We start from the raw sequence: 21,081 nt of genomic DNA on the forward strand, positions 1-21,081 counted from the left end.
CATGGTTACTAATTGTATTGAAAAAACTGTGAACGGTAATCACTTAGTGAATAATACTCAATGCCATTACTTAACATAAAAAAGCAGAAAACCACTAAAGCCAAAAACAAACCAAACTGCACTCAACTTGGGTAGAAAAACATCAAGGTACAATTCCGTCCAGAGATCTACACTAAAACAAGGTTCGAAACTGGAGCTAGTGAACAGGCCACACACATAATACTGGAACAATGAAGCACTATCATGAACACTGGACATCGAACACGGACCCTATGAAACCACGAAACATTATTGGCAAGACTAGTTTTAGGATTATGCATCTTAATTAATATACAGTACTTTAACCGTGTAATGTATCCCCATGATCCCAAACGCTGCTCAATAATTTGAAATTCTCTGTGAGAGGGCATTTTTTGCACAGTGAGTGATTTCTTAGCAGTAACGAAGTACACAGTGTAAAATATTCTCAGATCAGTAACTTTTCACTGTGTTCCAAAGCTGATTCGAACACCCTACTGAAGCATGCCAAAGACCATGCCTGATAGGTAAGACAAGCAAACCTGTATGCAACATTTTAACATGACTGGTTCACATGCAGTCTTCAGTACCTAGCATTCTTGGAAAATGTCGATCAAAAACAGTCCCAAAATTAATTACTTAGGGAAGCTGTTTCTTAAGATATTTTCGGCTACCGTATATAATTTACAGCTTATCTTGCCATAACGTGTTGCACTTTCAATCTGCAAGCGTCACACATAACTTTCATTAACTCCTACTGGATCTCTTGTAACAATATAACTGCCTGTTAGCTGATAGACTAAGCTACAAGGATTACGATGAGCACATTATTCAGTTCTTGCGACAACCAGACGATTTTATTCAGCTCTAGGGGAGCTTTGCTAGTAACAATGCTATTACGGATTGGTATATCTAACTCATCCAGGTCGAAAAGTCTGTCCGGATGTAATTAAAAGAAAATGGTAACAGGTAAACGGCAAATATCACTGGGCTGATGACATATTTTGTGTGTTATTCTCGCAATCTTCAGTCCAGACGATTTTATTCAAGTTTGACGAAATCATCTATAGTGATGGGGTTAGAAAAAGCTCCCCTGTGCCCTTTTAAAACTTGATTTTTCCTCCTAATGTGCAGAATAAAGTCGCCTGAGAAGAGCAAGAATAAAATTAATCAATACGTAATCTGAGAAGTGGTTAAGATGCGAGAAAAATAATGGCACTGGAATCTGAAGGGACATCAACCAACAGCCAGCCTTTGTTTTCCATGTGACAGCAGGTTTCGACCACTTAGTATACTGAATATACAGTATATTTGCTGACGAAGTTTCCTACGTGTCTGTCGATTTTAAACTCCTAAAAAAAAGTTTTTATTGGCAGTGATGCGGTGATGTGAAGTGTTTGTGTGTGTGTGTGTGTGTGTGTGTGTGTGTGTGTGTGTGTGTGTGTGTGTGTGTGTGTGTGTGTGTGTGTGTGTGTGTGTATAAACTTGACAGCCCGTCCACTGAGGCTCAGCAGTTCTTTATAGACAGCAGTTACTTCCCCTAATCACATTAAACATCACCCTCACCAGCACATTCCCTAAGTAGCTCACCTTCCACTCGCTGGGGCTGAATCTGGCTGGACGAGGAACAGGACGACGGAAACCCCTAGGTAGGCGAAGACGATGCAGGTCCAAATCTCGTGGGAGAGTGGCGACAATGAAGCTGAACACCCGGGTTTCTCCTTGGCGGGTTTCTTGACTCATGATGGAGATGCCTTGGGTCATGAAGGGGCTTGGTGAAGTCGATTACCTGTTCCCTCGAAGATGTGATGGTTAGTGGCGCGATCGCTATGTCCGCCTCCTGTTGCCCAGAGATAATGTATGAGTTTGGAAGTATGCTGAAGCCTTTATAAACGAAGCAAAGTGGAGAAAACAAAAATATTAATCATCATCATCATCATCATAACAGTTATGCATCGTGATGCTGACAATTCTCTGTGATGCCGATAATTAATAATGATAACTGATACACAAACCGTTTTGCGTTATGCTCCAGTATACCCCCCACACACACACGCCAACCCCCTTTACCGAAATACAGACATACAAAGACCCCCAACACTTTCCAGTCACCATCCTCCCCTTTTACACACACACACACACACACACACACACACACACACACACACACACACAAACAGTTCATTCACTCTCACACACAACCCCTCCTCTTCCCACGACACACATTGATATCTGTTTATTTGCTACAGACTATATATCTCATTAAGTCCACGGAACCGCTTATATTACAATACAGTAGCGGCTACCATTAACGAATATACTCGTACAGTAAAGGAGGAACTTATCTTTCTCAATGCTCAGCTCTTCAGCCAGTCATGTCCCTCCTTATACAGGCTGAGGTTTCATTCATAAATTACGTGTCCTTACTATGGTTAAGTTACCAAAAATCTCCACACGCAAAATTTTGATATACGTTCCACCTGGTAAACTGTGCCATATGTAGTGTGGATTTAGATCCATTCTAGATTAACTCCATCAGTTCGGAGGAAGTTAGACATCCTCCTCATCCTTATACTTCATGTTTCTAGTTGACAAGCAAAGTTGCTGTGGTGAAATTAAGCTAATCTCCCTCTTTTTATTATTACTTAAGTTTATCCACCTCATCCTCTCATTATTATTATTATTATTATTATTATTATTATTGCTACTACTACTACTACTACTACGACCACCACTATTATCATTATTTTTATTAGTGATCCTCCTTTTCCTCCTCTTCCTCTCTCTCTTATCTTTCCTGTCCCCTCTTGTCTGTCACGAGCTGGAAAGCGATCCTATATTTAAATAGACTCCGTGGACATTGAACTCTGGTGGGAAACCACGAATTCTAGTGGAATCCCAGTATGTATCACTCAGTCAACTGCCACGTATTCACCTGATCGGGAGTGTTTTCAGAACAATTTTTCACTGTTTCAGCATAAGTGATCGTCTTTGTGTGCGACATTAGCATCTCCGCTGAGTGATTTATTGTGGGTGTGTATCGCTCACACTAAATACGTTGGCCGTTAGCAAGCACGGCCGGCACTCGCCCCTCTCTCACATTTTGAAGTCAGTCAGAATTTGAGTGTCATGGAAGCAGGTTCGATTGGGCCCAGTGTGGAGCAGTGCCGCCGTTGTCCAGCAAGTTCCTAAATTCCCACCTAGTGTGAACCGGCGAGAAGTTTAGCGTGTGCAGCGTCCTTCCTCAGCAACAATGCCCAGTCCATTTCGCTTAGCCCACTTTCTGACCAGTATTTTTCTTTCGTTTTTCCTAGGTTTAAGAGTTTAACTTTTGAGTGAATGAGTGATTGTGTTCTCCTTATTTTGAATTCATTTTGGAACATGTAACGTAAATTTATCTCATTGTAATCAATGAATTTACGGTTGCTTTTCTCTTGAGCTTAATGTAATGTAAACTCGTGTTTTATTTCTCCACATTAAGCTTTATTTTAGTTATAGCTCCTAGTTTGCATAAACGCTTTGCATTATTCATAACTGGTATTTAGGCCAGTCCTTTTTATTAACTTAAATCCACTGTGCAACCAGGAGTTAATGCACCAGCAAGAACCTGTTTATCATTAATAGCATTAGTTATTGATTGTCAGGGGTGGAGTCACTTTCTCCAGAGGCTAACAGTACCAATAAACAGCACGTGTGAGTAATTAGTCTCTGCTGTGTACTGTTGAGAAAGTTTATAAATTCTCGTCCTTAGAGAATCGGCGAAGTAAGCCGACATAAAGTAGTCACTGGTTGATTTTCACAAGTCAATTCTTTGTCCTTGTTCTCAAGCAACATTTTAAAGTATCAAGTATTATTGAATATTATTCTTTAATATTGCATATTTCTTCAAAAACCCTGTGACATCTGGCGACCTCATTCCAGGATATTAACTCCTAGCTCTAAAGTTATTTACGAGACAATACTCACTCACTCATACTTAGGTATTTATCATTAACCCGCCCCATCCCAACGTTTTTGGACCTTTTTTTTTTTTGGCTCAAACATCCGCTTTTGGTGAGAAACATCGAAAATTCATAAAGAAATCACTCACCTGAGGTTTAAAATACCGGATTTTGGTACGAGTACTTCCTTACCTGACTGGGTTTTCTAACAGGCTGGCACCAAAGAAAACGAGTTCTATGGGAGGGTAACTATTTTATCCACTCATAAACAGTCTTTATTTATTTACTTGGTACGAATTTATATGTAGTACAAGAGTATATTGGTTTTCAAACAGTAATATAGGCATTATAAGCGTTGTTTCACTCACTAACTCATCACCATTCATGACCTTTTTTTTCCCACATTACCTGATCATCATTTCTGACTGTTTCTTCCTCTAATGCTATGTAAACTTTGTCCTCCATATTGTCATCGATTGGGGAATCACTCTGGCCCTGAATGTCTTTATTGGCCAGGTCACTGGTAACAGGTGAATTGCCAAGACAATGGTGTGCAGAGGGGGGTGAGGTTATGCGGTGTAAGGCATTGTTCCTGCTTGGCATCTTGTAGAGGAATAGAGGAAGGTGTCCCGTGTATACGTGCCAAAAACCACTCGCGAAATCACTCGCGAAAATTGAAAATTGTGCACATTAGGGACCTTGCAATGTTGCCACGTTAATTCACGTCGCCGGGACGGCGCGGGTTAAAGTCTATAGGCACTATCTCACTGGTGATTATTGATTCAGTTCTATAAATTTTACATAATAGTTTTCACAGTCAATTTGTTTAATTTTCTTTTCTTTACCAGTTTAACTATATAAAACTGGTCACCACCTAACTCTGTACCTATATTCTTTATTCTTGATTATTGGCATCTTTCTCTGCAAAATTGCAGTCAGTACTGAGTCTCTAGTTCACTTAGATTGAGTTAGCATCATGACTACCAAGGTCTATGTACAGGAAGCTAAAGATATGGGGCTTACTGACCCCGAGAAAATAAAGGACTATGTCCTCTCTCGGTTTAATTACGACCAACAACGCGAAAATGATGCTCGTGAAGGGTGTCAAATTCAGCGTGAGGAACGAGAATATGAGTGAGAACAGCGCGAGGAACGCAAGAGAGAATGCAAACATGAGCGAAAACAACGCGAACTCGAGTTAGAACACGAGCGAAAACAATGCGAACTCGAGGTAGAACGCGGGCAAAAACAACGCGAACTCGAGTAAGAACATGAGCAAGAACAGCATGAGGAACGAGAACATGAACGTCCCGAGCGAGAAATGTGCGAAAAACATGAAATTGAGATTTTGAAGCTCAAGCGAGACTCCTTGGCTTCAGACACATCTGGTGCAGCTGGCCCAAGCTCCACGAGCGCTATCCCTGCACATATTATGGCGACCCCACACATCAAGCTTCCTCCATACAAGGGAAGGCGAGCGAATCGAGCCATACATAGCTCGTTTTGAAGATATGGCTCAACTGTACCAGCTGGATGATGCAGTTAAGTGGTTTCAGTTTCTTAGCCTGTTTGAGGGCCCTGCCCTCGATATTCTCCACAGAATTCGTGGAGACAATCTCACGTATGAGATGATGAAGGCCGCACTCGTCAAAGCGTATGGTCTCACAGTTGACGACGCCAAGAGTCAGTTCATGAGGGCACGTTTACAGGAAAAAGAGACTGCCGTTCAGTTTCTTGACCGGCTTACTGCTTACTTAGATGAGTGGATGGAGAAAGATGAAACTCCTTCCACGCGTGAGGGGATAATTGACCTTATGCTGCGCATGCAGCTAGAAAAGTCGTGGCCTACTGAACTTATGGCTCAGCTTAAGATCTGCCAGGTAAGAGATGCCAGCCAAATGGTGAAGAAGGCTGATGCATTCTTCACTGCATACGGGTATCAAACTCGCAAGCAGCATACCTGGAACAGGAAAGCTGATAAATCTGGGAAACCGTCTCAGACTGAACCCCAGCAACAAGGCCGTTCTCAGAATAATGGCCAAGGTCCAAAACCGCAGAAGAAGGACCAGGGGCAAAACACTCAGAAGCCTGAGTGGAAGAGGTACAACAAGTACCCTAACCAGCAGCAGTATCAGCCATGCAACCGACCGTCGGGACTATCCTTTTCAGCACCAGCCCCTCGGAGGCAGGAGGTGAACGCAGCCTTTGTTCCTCAGCAGCAGCACGGCGGTGTCGTCCCTAGCAGTATGGGTACTTCCTCACAGTTCTCTAGTCCCCCAGCAACAGTGAACACTCTGCCACAGGAGGTCAATGCTCCATCTCCCACGACAGTGACTAGGACCCCTCAAGTATCTAATTCTCAGGGCACCATGTTTGCCGCATCATTTATTCAGCAGCCTCATGAGTGGTTGGCTGCTTCCTCCACAGGCCCTCCCACAGGTGACAGTGCCTTCCTTGTTTAGCCAGGGTTTATGGGAGGCATTCCTGTGAAGGTCCTGAGAGATAAAGGGTCCTCAGGTTGCTCTGTCAGGCAGAGTCTAGTTCGGCCTGAGGAGTACACAGGTCGACAGATCCAAGCTAACCTTATTGATGGATCAGTGAGATTGTTCCCTGAGGCACGTATCCAGGTGGCATCTCCATTTTACACTGGTATGACAGACGCAGTTGTCATGCCAGAACCTTTATTTGACCTTATCATAGGCAATATTCCCGGTGCCAAGTATAGCTGCACTGAAGATGATGCTACTCAGACTTCGGCTGCAGTAACACGAGCCATGGCTGAGGCTCCAAACTGTGTCACCCCGGTGACCATTGAATCACTGCAAGATCTGATGTGTAGCCAAGTTGTTCAAGAACAACAGTCTGACCCGACACTTGCTGCCATGCGAAAGAAACAAAAGGGTAGAGTGATAAAGTATTCAGGGAGAGGTCAAGCCAAGTTCCTTCGTAAACAAGGACGGCTCTACTGTGAATCACGAACACCCTAGGGCGAGGTTGGACTGCAGTTTGTTGTTCCCACTAAGTACTGCCAAGCAGTGTTACAATGGGGTCATTGTTCAGCTTCAGGAGGTCACATGGGCAAAAGGAAGACCCAGGGCCATATCTGTGCTGACTTTTTCTGGCCAGGGTTGGGACGAGAAATAGATAGTTTTGTGCATTCCTGCAATGTGTGTCCATGTACCATTAATCAGGGACATGTCCCTCCTGCTCTGTTTGAATCCACACCCATAATCTCTGAGTCAGTTGAGAGAGAGGGCAGTGGTGAAGGGGGTGCAGATCTGACGTCTCACCCGTTGGCCCTACAGGACACAGTATGTCCAGGGCCTGTACATACATATGTACCATAAGTTAAGGGGGAAGTTTGAGAACCTCGCAGAGACAGTCCGAGGCTGTGTATGAATCACCTTGTGGAACGTCTCGAGCTGTGGGCCTCTCTGAGGATTCTTGGAGAATGCCCATTATCCACATGAGTGTTCACACCCACGGTGGGTGTTAAAATGTGACCTGCCCAAGACTGAGTAGGGATTCTCAGTTTTCTGTAATTAATCATGAGTGTAGTGTTAGGTTAACCAGTAAACTGCTTGGTCTAGGAAATTTGTAAATTCAAGAACTGACACGTTTCCTGGTTAATAATGTTAGGTTAACTAGTAAACTGCCCGTTCTCAGAGATTTGTAAATTCAAGAACTGGCATGTTTCCTGGTTAATAAGCATTAACCAGTAAACTACAAGAGTTCTGAGAGATTTGTAAATCCAAAGACTATGTTTCCTGGTTAATAATAACATAAGCACTGATTGCTAGGCAGAGAGAGAGAGAGAGAGAAATGACACTTTTGATGCTCCACCTTGATTCCTTTCGCAGGTGCAAGTGGCGGGTGCAGCATTGTCATGTAGATCAGCTGGTCGTCCCTGTCACATGCTGCCGCCTCTTCTCTTCTGCCTCGTCGTCTCTTTATTATTAATTTGTATTACATGATTTTACACATAGGCACAGTTACACCACAACTGTCACACCTACACCGTGTATTACATACATCATGCTACATAACAATTAGTTGTTTATGTAAATGTAGCGAACTTTTCGCTCAGTTTGACCTGAGTACAGGATTTTTCACCGTCGTCACGGAGTTTTTTCCTCAAGCTTGCTTCTATTAACGTAAATACGAGGTTTTTTCACTCACTGGCGACTGTGACTTTCTCCTGTAGCAGGAGAGCACACACACACCACAGTGTGAATCTTGTGTGACTGAGTTAGGATTTATATGTATGTAAATTGAAAAAAAAAAAATTTTCCTCAAGGAAAAATTTTTTTGATTTTGATGGGGCGTAATGTCACGAGTTGGCGCAATCCTATTTTTAAATAGACTCATGACATTGAACTTTGGTGGGAAACCACGAATTCTTGTGGAATCCCAGTATGTATCACTCAGTCAACCGCCATGTATTCACCCGATCGGGAGTGTTTTCAGAACAATTTTTCACTATTTCATAAGTGATCGTCTTTGTGTGCGACATTAGCACCTCCGCTGAGTGATTTATTGTGGGTGTGTATCGCTCACACTAAATTCGTTGGCCGTTAGCAAGCACGGCCGGCACTCGCCCCTCTCTCACATTTTGAAGTCAGTCAGGATTTGAGCGTCTTGGAAGCAGGTTCGATTGGGCCCAGTGTGGAGCAGTGCTGCCGTTGTCCAGCGAGTTCCTGAATTCCCACCTAATGTGAACTGGCAAGAGGTTTAGTGTGTGCAGCGTCCTTCCTCAGCAACAACGCCCAGTCCATTTCGCTTAGCCCATTCTCTGACCAGTATTTTTCTTTCGTTTTTCCTAGGTTTAAGAGTTTAGCTTTTGAGTGAGAGAGTGAGTGTGTTCTTCTTATTTTGAATTCATTTTGGAACATGTAACGTAAATTTATCTCATTGTAATCAATAAATTTACAGTTCTTTTCTCTTGAGCTTAATGTACTGTAAGCTCGTGTTTTATTTTTCCACATTAAGCTTATTTTAGTTATAGCTCCTAGTTTGCATAAACGCTTTGCATTATTCATAACTGGTACTTAGGCCAGTTCTTTTTATTAACTTAAATCCGTTGTGCAACCAGGAGTTAATGCACCAGCAAGAACCTGTTTATCATTAACCCCAAATGTGCAGACAATGGACAGCCGACCCCCCCCCCCCCGGGTGGCGGGGTTCGATCGCGGTCTGAGTACCTGTAGGAAAATATTTGCCAAAAATCAGAGATTAACCCTAGAGCATTATACTTGGTATGGCAGATAGTACTTACATTCGGCTTTCTCCAGAGACAGGTGTTGAGCCTTCGTGGACTACCCAAGAACTTGTGGAGACTTGCAAAGTTGGGTAACAAAATCTTCACTTTCACACCTCCAGCAACCCGGTTTCCCCTCTACCACAGCTTCATTCTGTCACAGTAAACTTTATACTACAATGTACAGGTAGTTTGGAATCCATATTTGTACAATAAGCACTGAAAATAAGGCTAAAATCAATGAAGCGTATGGCCGACATGCAGCGCGGCGGCGGTCTTCCCGTCACTCAACAAACATTTCCATTTTCACGGCTAAAAACACATATACTACATTATTTTCAATCATATTACTTCCCAAAAGATCACTGCAGCGTGCTTTTTATTCTGCCTGACGCCCGTCACTTTATTCTTGTTCCTGTCGGCTGCTAGCACTGACTCGGAAGAGCTAGAACTCGCCATACGAGTAATGTCACTTTGAAAGCCTGCGGTAAACTGACGCTAAACAGGGGCAAACCGTGCGAAAAAAGCTAGTGTGACAACTGGGGAAACAAGCGTTTCCTATAAGCATAAACTGCTTGTGAGAGGAGAGCACAGATTTACAGTTCTGAGCAGTCAGAAAGCTGCCATGTATCACAGCCAGGCTGGCCGGGCCGTGGTGGGGGGGGAGGGGGGAAAAACGCGATACTTGGCAACAACGGAGGTCAGTAGTACAAAGGTAAAGTATGCTAATTGTAGCTAAAGGGTGGTGGTACTGATAGACAATACCAGCTGGAACATCCTTGCCCGTGTTTATTCAAAATTAACTCGAATCGCAAACGCGACGATCCACCGTTATGTCCTTTTTGGCGAGCGTCGCAAACGCAACCCCCTGCGTTTTAGGGGTTAATAGCATTAGTTATTGATTGACAGGGGTACAGTCACTTTCTCCAGAGGCTAACAGTACCAATAAACAGCACGTGTGAGTAATTAGTCTCTGCTGTGTATTGCTGAGAAAGTTTATATATTCTCGTCCTTAGAGAATCGGTGAAGTAAGCCGGAATAAAGTAATCATTGCTTGATTTTCACAAGTCAATTCTTTGTCCTTTGTTCTCAAGCAACATTTTAAAGTATCAAGTATTATTGAATATTATTCTTTAATTTTGCTTAATCACAAAAACCCCGTGACATCGTCATTACCTTCCACTTCTTTTCTTTCTTCCTCTCCTTTGTTTTTCTGTTCTTATTCACCTTTCCTCTGCTCCTTTACCCCCCTATTTTGCTCCTCCTCCTCCCTTACATTCTTCTTCCTCCAACTCCTCCACTTCCTCATCTCTTTTTCGGCATCTCTCTGTTCCTTGTCCACCTACTCTCCTCCTCCTTCTCCTCCTCCTTTTATTCCATCTTTTGGCATTTTACACTCCCTCTTCCCACCTTCCTATCTTCTTCCTCTCGTCCCCTTTCTTCTCTGTCTCCTCATTACATCTGGGTGTTATTTCACAGCAGTGTCTGACATTGAGTGGTGCATATTTTCTTCCTTCAGTGCATTAGGAGTCCCCAGATGAAAGATATGTCTTGCCGTAAATTAAGCTCATTCACACAAGTTTCGACCTGAAAGATTTCACATAATCATTCCGTGAAGAAAGAAAAACCCGGCAAAACAGTGACAGAAAATAACTTTAAATCAATATAAGGTTATTTTACGGACACCAGTCTGTTGACTCGCCTGTGATAACAGGCAGACATCGAGCGATCATACTCGAAACCCAATAATGAGATAGCAAGACCTCAACACATTCCTCTGAGTACAGTGTTGTGGGTGATGGATTGTCTGTGATGTGGTACGGTATTCCTGGCTGCAGCTATGCATTGTAACACTATAGTTCAGTTAACGGACTAAATCACTAGCACTTAAACATATAAACTGTAGTGCCTCTCTGTTATCTTGTTTTTGTTTTTTCTTGGAGGAAACAATTTGTGGGCTCCTGACCTTTGGTTCTTTCTTCCTTGAATTAAAAAAAAATCATAAATAGTAAAAGTGAAAATTAAGGTAATCACGATAATTGACCGACAAAAGCCAATGATTCCGCATTTGCTGTGTATCACCTGAGAGGAGAGTAATGCAATTATCTCCATCCCCGAAGGAACCAACAGACTGAGTCGAGCTCATACCACTGAAAGCATATTATTACATTACAACAGAATATTTAACCCTTGCACTTTAAGACATGCCTCCACGTATCTATACAGTTATAAAAACATAATGTAGTAACTGGGGCTACACAATAGGATAATTACGATTAACTACCAGACTGGTATAACGAGCACCCTAACAGTTCTAATTCATGACTAACATAAATGTGCCGGTAAACAGCAGCTATGCATAATAAATAAATACCTTCCAAGTGTGAAATCATATCCTGGTCAAACAAAGCAGCCACATTCTCCCTAAAACAGCTGGACACAGACCTCAGGCCACTCACTCACGCTCACGGTCACACTAGCGGAGTACACCAAACAAATGTCAAACTAGATCCACACTGGAAATTAGGTAACCTTCACCATTAACCCTGATAATTATATGGTCTATACACATGTGAATCTCTGTGTATTATATATATTATGTACTACTATTTCATTTCATTGCTTTATATTTTTATATTATTTTCCTTTTCTCTATAGAATATTTTCAGAACTGGGGCTCTGTTTATTCGAGTTGGCTTCGTCACGAATAACCCGGGTACTTTTCTGTACAAACTGTCACAAGCAATGCTGAATTCACAGTTTATACATTATTACCCTATGTTATTATATATTTTTACATTATTAATATTAAGGCAAGGATTCCTGGGATATGCATGGTGAATGAATGGGTATGCGGCCCACTTCTTTGGGCATACTGCTGATTAGTTCTCCGACTAACGTATTTTTTTCCTATTCCTCGCTTGCTGTACCCAACCTAATCCCACCTACAGGTGATAAAAGGGCGGGATGTTGATGATGATGATGATAATCTAAATACATTACGATGATGATTATCTAAATACGTTACTATTGGTAATTTAAAAATTTCTGCGAACAGTATATTTATACTGTACACTCCCCATAATGATAGTTCACGGTAGTAGAAATTAATAAGGTCTTTAGTACACACCACATAAATAAATTATCATTAATACAATGATAACACGTTTTAAGTTATCAGATTTCTGGGTTTCTCATCAAAGAGAAATGTTTTGACTAATGCATGTGAGATGGACCCAGGGTAAATACATCTATTTATTTATCTATTCAAACACCTATCTATATTCATTTATCTATCCACCCATCCAATTTGTCAATTCTGTCTGACCCTGCATCGTGAGAGAGAGAGAGAGAGAGAGAGAGAGGAAGAGACTAATTTGACTGACGCTTCCTCTTCCTCTTCAAAGAGGATTATTGGGTTGCATATTTTATAACATAAATCTATAATTTTTTTTTTTATCATATATATATATTTTTTTATCATTTAAAAGCAGGTCAGAAATCCAACACATCAAGAATAATTTTTGGTGGCAGGTTATTTATACTGTAACCTGGGGGGATTCTCTCTCTCTCTCTCTCTCTCTCTCTCTCTCTCTCTCTCTCATTTTAGAAGATTTTTATTCACCGTTTAGGAGACCTATTGTAAAGCGAGGTTAATGACGGCAATATAATCCCACTAGTTCTAAGCTGAATAAACTTAGTCAGGAAATGTAAGACTAAACTTACAAATACATCATGTGAGAGAATGAGTTAAAAAAAAAAAAATGGAGAAGAGAAAACCAATGGAGGGTAATTGAAGTAAAACTATGGCATCACTGACCTGTCTCACCAGCTCCCCCACCATGCCGTCCCAGCCACCGTACTGGCCATCGTTCTGGCCACCGTACTTGTTGTCCTTCACGAGCTGCAATGTGTCTGCAATAAAAAATCCCGAGAGTAAATAGGTTAACAGATAAATAAGCCAGCATGAATAAGAGCATATGATTATATGTAAATTGCTGGGCGACACGATTGTTCTTCAAAGTTTTTAGTATCTAGGGGAAACTACGAAAAAAAAAAAAAAATGGCTAAGTACATTAACAAGAGGAAATCGGTAAGGAAACAACAACAAAGATGTGATCAAGAAAAAATACAATATAGCCTTAACACGTTGCAATGTGTCTCGGGGGAAATAGACGTGTGAGTAAACAGATTAATAGGAAAGAAGGCAGCACGTATACAATAACATAACTATGTGACAGAAAGGAAACCCCACATAGCGGGGAAAAAAAAGTGCCATTATTAAACAAGAAGACTAAGAGAGCCCATACCTCCACTAAGGCAACCTGTTTTTTTTTTTTTTACCTGTTTTTCAGACCTTGACCTTTGACCTTTTTTTTTTTATCCAAATTTAATCACTTGTCCCTCTGATATTCCAGTCATTATACTAAACAAAATAGTCTAAGGTTACAGACGGGATGATGAGGATGCCCTATTTCCTCAGAATTATGTGGGATACTACTTTACCCTCTAACACCTTCCCATTATGGTGAAGGGAATCTCTAATGCACAATAAATATCTCCTGCACGTCGAACTCTATGAAAAATAATAATAAATAACTGCCACTAAAGAAAGAAACTTATGTCTCCAAAAATAACACTTTCACACTCTATAAACGCTTTCATTTATTCTGCACAGGTTATCACAAGACGGTTATATTCAGCTCTAAGAAATTTTACTAGTCAAAGAATTGATACCTCACGATTAACTTTTTGCTCAACTAGAAACTTCCTCAGCTAAAGAAAATGGTAGGAATTTTTCATGAATATAATACCAAAGTGCGGCCACGTTAGCTAAAACATTAACACACACTTACCTCTTTACTTCTGACATTTCCACTGCAACACTTTAAAAATCGAGTACTTTTTTTTTGTTCCACCCCTTACATTGTTCTACCCCCCTTCCTTTTTTATCTCCTAACCTACACACCCAGTGACCGCCTTAACACTCAAGGAACAATTACTGTTGGTTAAACAGCTATTTGATTAAGTGTCAGAAAGCAGCTAAGGAAAGAGTATGAGACGGTCGCCCCGAAAAATTCGTCCTCAATGGAACCGATTCTACTTCGATCTGATACTAGCAACTGAACCGCATCATGTTACCAACCACAAGACGTACCCCCATCCTGACATACAATGCAAACATTTCCTAGGACTCTAAAAATGCATAAATATTGTTAAACCTTTGGGATCGTAGGTACGTCAACAACGACGTGTATACAAGCTACGACGTTAATGAAAGACCGATGAACACTTCTGGGCTTTATTCCTTCTTGGCATGGGTGAGGCACACCTGCAAAACACTGACTCTTCTCTCCCACGTTAACTCTGTCCTCTATTCATTACTACTCTTTCACTTTCCATTCACTGACTCACTGACGCTGCCTTACTGACTCTGACTACCCCATCCTTCACTGATTATCTCTCACTGTCTGACTCAGTAACTCTCTCTGTTTCTCTCCTTCCAGCACTAATTCACTGACTGAATCACTAACTGAGCACTTTCTCACTACTCACTGATTGTTACAGACTCTCTGACTCTCACTACTTGACTGACTCTTGCTCACCGACCCGCAGTTGCGCGCAAACTAAAGGTCCGCTAATCCCTGTCTCATTGACTAAACACAAACTGATCCCCATGCACACAACCCACTCCATCTGTCACTCTCGGTTAACTGACAGAAAGCAGGGCAGGTCCTTTTTAAACACCCCCCCCCCCCTTGGCAGTCCAGAACACTCTCAAGCCCAGGAGAGAACTCACACTGTGATGCAATAATGCACATTCTAGAGCCTAGGACAAAACTCACATTTTCCCATGCAATAATGCACTTAAATTAATAATACACAACAGCAATAATGGCATGAACTAATTCCTAAGGAAAGAAAGTAAACAAAACAGACATGCCGAAATTTCCAGGGTGTTCCTCGTATCTCAAGATACAAACATTAACCTAATCCTATGCCACAATACTTAATTTCTATCATTTTCCTCGCATCTCCAGATATAAAACACTAGCCTAATCCTACCAGCATAACAGTATCTATCTCAAGCGAAGCACCACAAAAATAGTGTATTACAGTAAGATGGAGTTTGAAAATTACAAAAGTCCCTCCAGTATTGTAAAAACACAAAACTGTTTATTTCTTCAAATATGGTAACTTCCTTACATCTTTGGTAAGATGGAAGGCAAAAAACGACCAAGAATTCTCAGCAAATAAAAAAAATCAGAAATATCTTTTCTACCTCCAACACAAAAAGATGGAGTATTTATGTTGAATAGAAATCTGCTTACACAAATACCTCTTGAAAAAGAACGGATACAGATACGGAGCTCTCAAACTTACTCTCTACCCCCTCCCCTTAAATACACCGAAAAATCAAATACTCCCACATAATTCTGAAGAAACAGGGCAAGGAGTCAGCGAGGCCCTTAGCTTCGCCCTCGTAAAGATCATTCTCAGAAATTTACCTAAGATACACCAGAAATACTACTTTACCCTCTAACACCTCCCCATTTTCCAGCACAAGCCCCCAAACTCATATACTCACAGTTAATTCCGAGGAAGGATGCCAAGAGGTCAGCGAGGTCTTTAGCGTATCCCTCGTAACGATCATTGCCAGTGTAGTTACCGTCCTTCCTTAGCATCAAGAATGGCTTTTCCTGTGAGGAGAGAATACGAAGCCGCTATATTATCCCAAGGAAAATGGGATCACACTGATTTTTCAACTGTTTAATACTCGTTTATATAAAAGTCCTTATTCATAAAGAGAGAGAGAGAGAGAGAGAGAGAGAGAGAGACGCACCAGTATGGATGTAACGATGTAAGATCTGTTAGCCATCACACGGTCAGTCATGTGGCTCGTGTGCTTGACCGCCACTGTTTCCAGTCCTCGTGTGTCGCTCCACGTCCCGATCTGAAAGAGAGAAAAAAATTAACGAATGAATGAATAAATAATCTACCGCCAGGCAACAAAAGCCTTGTGACAAGGTAGAAAATGATAACGGCAGAGGAATGTGATAATTTTAAAGATTAACTACGTGTATCTACGACAAACGAAGGAGACGAGTAATTATGCACTAGAAAGGACATTAACGTGGCAAAGAAAGGTCATAAGACGAGTAACAGATAAAGAGGGAGATTCACAGATAATGTCACCGACTGAAGGCGGCCTACGGGGTCAAGCCAGGTGTGGGAAGGAATACTTGAATGAAATTTGCTGATGTACACACGACTGGAAAGTTCCCCCTTCCCTCCTCCCTCTGCCCCCTTCTTCCTCCACACCTCTTCTCCCTCTCCTTCTCCCTTTCCTCATCCTCAACCACTTCTCCCTCTCCTTCTCCTCCTTCCTTACACCTTCTCTCGCTCCTTTTCTCGTTCCTAACCTTTCTCCCTCTCCCCCTCATTCCCAACACTTCTCCCTCTCCCTCTCGTCCTCCTCCACCTTTCATTCCCAACACCTCCTCCCTCTCCTTCTTATCACCCACATCTCCCTCTACTCCTCCCCAATTCCTCCTCCCCAGCTCCTTCTCCCTCTTCTCCTCCTCCCCGAACCTTTCTCTCTCTCTCACTCTTCTCTTCCTCTCTCCAGACCCCAAACTCCCCCCCTCTCTCTCTCTCTCTCTCTCTCTCTCTCTTCCTTCCCAACCCCATCTTCCTCTCAACTCTTCAGCCCTATAATTTATCTATCCTTCTTCTCCCTTTTTCCCTCCTCCCCAAACCACCGCTCTCTCCGTCTTCTCTTCCTCTCTCCAGATTACAAAAACCCCTCGCTCTTTCTCTCTTCCTTCCCAACCCCATCTTCCTCTCACCTCTTCCACCCAATAATTTATCATTCCTTGTTCCTGCTACTCACACACAATATAATACAGTTTAGGTGGGCCTTTTCAGCCAGGCAGGTTAGAGTATTCCTTTACCCCTTCACTACTAGAACTTTACCATTAGTTACATCAAATCGTCATCAGTCCAATGCGTCATCAGTCCAATGCGTCATCTTTCTAATACGTCATCGGTCCAATACGCCATCGATATAATACGTCATCGGTCCAATACGTTAACCATCGAAAAGGTCATCAATCCAATAAGTCATCTATCAAGTACGTCATCGATCAAATACGTCACCGCTCTAATACGTCACCGATTTTATGTCATCGGTCTAATACGTCACCAATTTGATACGCCATCGATTAACTATGTCAGCGTTCTAATATGCCATTGATTTACTACGTCATAGATCTGATAAGTTATCGATTTAATAAGTCACCGATTTATTACGTCATCGATCTAAGGAGATAATTCCTACATTGCAACACTGAGACTAATACGTCACCGATTTATTACGTCATCGATCTGAGGAGATAATTCCTACATTGCAACACTCTGAGACTAATACGTCACCGATTTATTACGTCATCGATCTGAGGAGATAATTCCTACATTGCAACACTCTGAGACTAATACGTCACCGATTTATTACGTCATCGATCTGAGGAGATAATTCCTACATTGCAACACTCTGAGACAAGACTGGCTGAAATCGTCTGGCAGTACAGAAAATAATAATAATAATAATAATAATAATAATAATAATAATAATAATAATAATGTATATTATAATGATTCGTTTTCTGTACGTTTGTTGGTTTGTCCATTTGTTATGGTAACACAGCAAAAACGGCGCACTGCAACGCAATTAGTCAGAGTATGTATTTACATTGGGCGGACCTAACATAGAGTGATAATATGAAAAACTTTAACTCACCAGTGATCCATGTACAGTCGGCATCAAGTGTTGTATCATCTCTCCTGTTTTTCTCTCTTCTTGGACTTGGAAAAGCCATGTGGTGAATTCTCAGCAACCGACACTGATTAATTTATTTTGCCACAGATCAGTGTCATCAATGTTGTTTGCTGAGGATTCGCCACATTGGTTTTCAAAGACAAGAGAGGGAGGGAGGAGAGGTGACAGTATTTTTGATTCCTACTGTTTCTCTCCAGCCTGAGGACGTCTTTCATTATATCTGCAAGATTTTATTTAGCTCCAAGGAGACCTTTCGTACTGGAGGAGTTTAAAAGAAATCGTATAGAGTAACTTCACTTCGATTTTCCTCCATGCTGAGGAAATCGTGTGAAGGTAGCAGGGAGAAAAACAAGCTTTCTTATTGTATTAAATCAGTCTGGATACATGACCCCTTCACTGCGATGACGGATTATGTATTACAGTCCTGCTACCGACAAGCGACTTAATCTGGTTTAGAGGGTAACCAACCTAACCTAACCTACCCTAACCTACCCTGCCCTGCCCTGCCCTACACTACCCGGCCCTACCCTACCCTACCCTACTCTAGTCAACCTTTGCCTAACCTAACCTAACCATTCCTAACCTAACCTTTCCTAACCTAAGTAGTCAAGGGACAACCTGCGTCACTACATCAATCTTTATAGCCCCTTCTCGCTACCTCCAGACAATTTTATTCGACATGGGAATAATCTCTGGCACTGAAGGGGTTAGTAAGGGTCATTATAAAACATCCAATTCGAGAGCACCAACCTCACCTGAATAAATGCATTGGGATGCAGCAAAAGTAAGATATAAATGATGCTCTTAGCCTGATGTGGTTAGGCAGTCTGTCAATCCATTCGCTTGGGGATGACTGTAGATGGGGGCGCTCACCATCCACTCACTCGATGTAGTGATGCTCTTGGGTGTCTGCCCTTTTCTCTCCTCCATCCTTCTTTCCTTCCATCCTCTTCTGTCTTTCATTCCTTCAGTCTTTCCTCGTCCTTCTGCCTACGGGTGACTTTACACTCCCTCTTCCGTCTTTCTTTCCTTCATTCTTTCCTCTTCCTTCTGCCTGTGGGTGACTCTACACTGAGTGATACGCCAAATGGTTTCCTGTACACTAGGAAACCATTTACTATGCTGGGTGGTAACCATATAACCAAATTTTGGCACCTGGTGGTTTAGTGGGTAATTATTATGCTCCAGTCGGATTGAGCCGGTGAAGGTTTATATCCAAGGAGTGGCTGGGGTTTACTGCTCACGTAACGCCACTCAGGGATGAGTGAGGCTGGTCACTCTCATCTTAAATGTCAGGACCAACTGCCTAGCCCCGGGCTCCTACGCTCCTCATGGGGCAACGTAGGATTGGATGATGGATGGATGGATATAACATTTTCGGCCGGTAATATGCGTGACGTCTTCGGGAGTAAAAATCTGCAAAGCGATAAGACGGAAAATATCTGCAGATTTTAGCCTCTTACCTCCCTCTCTGTCTGTCTCATTCATTTTTCAACCTTTCTTTCTTGTAAAACACACAAACACAGACAGACAGACAGACAGACAGACACACACACACACACACACACACACACACACACACACACACAATTTGTCCGGGTCGCTCCTCAGGTGGATGGTAAGTGTTCTTGTTATCTCTCCAGACGATTTTATTCAGATTTATACAGACTCTTCGAACTTAAAGGATTCTGTCTCCAATAACCTCTTCACGAACTTCTTTCTTCCTCGAGACCCTTCCTTGGTTGGAGATTACTGTCCGTCTCGCAGCGTACGTAAGGTCTCTGTGGCCAATGTATCTTTACTTCTGTGTAACTCTTCCTCCTCCTCCTCCAGTCCTTTTCTCCATCCATTTCTCCCTCTATCCTACTTGCTCTTTTCCTCTATCTATAGTCCTCTCAAATAACTCTCCTCCACTGTTCTCAGATCTTTACTAATGTCCTTCCAACAGGGATGTGTATATTACAGATAAAAGAATAGGCCTATCCAGGCGGAATATGCAAAATAAATCACTCAGAGAGCGGTGCTTGAGAGATAATTAAGCTGACGAGAATACTACCTTACGGGTGGCAATGTGGGTAGGAGAGGAGGCTCTGTTGCATCTCTTCAGCGATTTACTTTGCATATTACGACTCAGCATTTGCCTGTATGCTCTTTATATCCCTTAAATATCGACATAGTTTGTATCAATAATAACATACAGGAGAATATCGAGGCGTCGTGTGCAGCATAGATCGCTTAAATAGAGGTGCTAAGAAGTGACCGCAACCACTTAAAATACAGCCGTAGACTCTTGACTGGCATGTTTCCAAGAGATGAATAAAATCGCCTGGCATACGCTTGAAGGAAGGAAGGAATAATGAAGAACTAACATCAAGCCATAATATGCCTATATGGCACTAAGGTAGAAGGAAGCGGGGTAAATAATTGTATTAAGCGTATGATGGGAAGATCAGTAAGAAGAGCGATAATACTGGAAACAGAAACAGTGTAAGAGTCACCTAGGAAATCAGTAAGCTGTGGGGGCCGACATAGTGAAGAAAGGAAGGAGAAAGCTGAGAGACTGTGCTGGAGCGTAGACGAACAATCAAGAAAAAGGTGACGGATAGCCTTCGGGCAGTTACAGTGTGAACAGACGGGCTGAGGGTCATGGCTCATTAAATGACGCATGTGAAGACCAGCAAGGATAGTCTCCCATCGACGATTGGGGTGGGTCGCTGTGCGCCAGAGAAGAACTGAGGGTTTATCACAGTGAAGTGTGTTGTGAACCTGAAAGTTCCAGGAAGATTGCAAAAGTTCACGAAAGGGACTGGCTAGAAGAGGAAAAAAATCAGCAGCAGGAATGAAGAACCTGAAGGAGAGAGTAGGAGAACGTGCCAGCGAGTCAGCTTGTTCATTACCAGTAATCCCGATATGGCTAGGAACCAAGCAGAAGAGAAAGGACTTTTTGCAAACAGAAAGGTGGAACAGCCACTCCTGAACTTCGGTGACTAGAGGATGAGAAGATGGCGAGGTGAGTCAGGAAGTAA

The 21,081-nt window shown here is 42.2% G+C and overlaps 1 protein-coding gene across 1 annotated transcript in view; it reads right to left on the reverse strand.

Annotated features, from left to right (window-relative positions):
• Window positions 1–1,663: 1,663 nt before the first annotated feature.
• Window positions 1,664–21,081, reverse strand: part of LOC145393174 (glutamate receptor 1-like) — a 75,064-nt gene continuing 55,646 nt past the window's right edge. The window contains exons 3-6 of the mRNA XM_080267416.1: window positions 16,061–16,171; window positions 15,806–15,917; window positions 13,037–13,131; window positions 1,664–1,858 (exon numbers count right to left, since the gene is read on the reverse strand). Of these exons, the coding sequence (XP_080123542.1) occupies window positions 1,664–1,858; window positions 13,037–13,131; window positions 15,806–15,917; window positions 16,061–16,171 (513 nt within the window). The remainder of the gene's footprint in view (window positions 1,859–13,036; window positions 13,132–15,805; window positions 15,918–16,060; window positions 16,172–21,081) is intronic.

This window comes from Coenobita brevimanus, chromosome 1 (genome assembly GCF_032717465.1).
Source record: "Coenobita brevimanus isolate Jiangsu-jjx chromosome 1, ASM3271746v2, whole genome shotgun sequence".
NCBI lineage: Eukaryota > Metazoa > Arthropoda > Malacostraca > Decapoda > Coenobitidae > Coenobita > Coenobita brevimanus.